This window comes from Atta colombica, unplaced genomic scaffold (genome assembly GCF_001594045.1).
Source record: "Atta colombica isolate Treedump-2 unplaced genomic scaffold, Acol1.0 scaffold100, whole genome shotgun sequence".
Classification (NCBI taxonomy): Eukaryota; Metazoa; Arthropoda; class Insecta; order Hymenoptera; family Formicidae; genus Atta; species Atta colombica.
The window spans coordinates 2,848,699-2,849,961 of record NW_017259185.1 but is presented as its reverse complement, the minus strand read 5'-3'; the positions used below and the strand labels follow the sequence as shown (position 1 = coordinate 2,849,961).

The window sequence follows — 1,263 nt, the reverse complement described above, 5'->3', positions numbered from 1 at the left end:
TAAATAAATTTTTTAATGATTAATTTTTCTAATAAATATATAATAAATGTATAATAATAATATTAATATATATAGTATTTCTAAAAAAGATCTAATAATAGCAAAGTTTATAATTTCGAAATTATTAAAATTTGTTAAAATTTCTTTAAAATGAATCAATGATAGAAGAAAAATATTAATGACGAGATAAAAATCTTTAATTTGACTATCATTATAATCATCATTAAATATTTCAAAATCAGATTGTTTTCATTATTTTAAAACATGTTTTATCATCACTAATATCTTTTAAAAAATATGCAAATGGAAAGTCTTCATAAAACATCCAATGTGTAAATAAACTACTACTTCTTAAAGCATAGTTTACTAGACCCATTATTGGCCTTTTTTCATAGAGACAAGAATGCACATGCAGCGCATTCTTGTCCATCTGCTGCAGTTTTAATTGCTAACAGATTTATTTACATCAATCTATGCAGCTTCCATCTTACTCATAATCGAGTAAATTTAATGAATCGAAATGCAATAAAAAGCCATCATGGGAAGAAGCACAGAGAGCACTACTGGTAAAGAGATAAAAATCTTGAATCTAGCAGCAACAGACAAGCAGTACCCCACCTGAGTGGTTGTGGGAATACGGCTGTTGCTGTAGTAACGATTGATGGACTGCGACTGAGATTGCATTGGATGTTGTTGAGGACTGTTGAGTCTGGCTCTGAGTGGAGACGGAGGCGGACGGCTGTCCACTGAGACTGGGAAACTCGTGTTGGAACTGCGGGGACTGGTGGGCGAGGAAACTCAGTCCAAGGGCACCTCTTCCCCCTTTCGCGCCCCCCACGAGCCCCGCGTAACCAACCACTGCTGCCACAATGGGCGTACCTATCAATTAATTGCACCACCCAAACGACACCACTCCGCTCATACTTTACTCATGCCCAACGTCCAGAAATGGATGTTAAAAGAATATAAGTGTCGTAAATACTAACTGAATAAGAAACGATTACTGTTAGCCTATATCATTATGTCAGTGTTTGTAAAGTCCTTTACCAATCCAACTCTGGACATCTGTCTAACGTTTTATGATATAATTACGTGCGTTTATATTCCAATAGATTGTTTTAAATAAATACTATGTGCAATATCATTACAGTAATATTATATTGCACAATTGTACATTAATAAATTCATACTATATTGTGTAAATAATACAATGTATCAATTATATTAACTCTCAACCTATTTAATGCTATTGATCAGCATATG

At 33.4% G+C, this 1,263-nt stretch overlaps 1 protein-coding gene across 10 annotated transcripts in view; it reads right to left on the bottom strand.

Annotated features, from left to right (window-relative positions):
* LOC108685682 (protein PRRC2C) overlaps positions 1–1,263 on the bottom strand; it is an 18,253-nt gene that overhangs the window by 13,563 nt on the left and 3,427 nt on the right. For 7 of the 10 annotated variants that reach the window (XM_018190589.1, XM_018190615.1, XM_018190633.1 and 4 more), the window contains exon 5: positions 619–858. The exons of the other annotated variants lie outside the window; for them this stretch is intronic. In XM_018190589.1, coding sequence (XP_018046078.1) covers positions 619–858 — 240 coding nt within the window. The remainder of the gene's footprint in view (positions 1–618; positions 859–1,263) is intronic. 10 annotated transcript variants of the gene reach the window in all.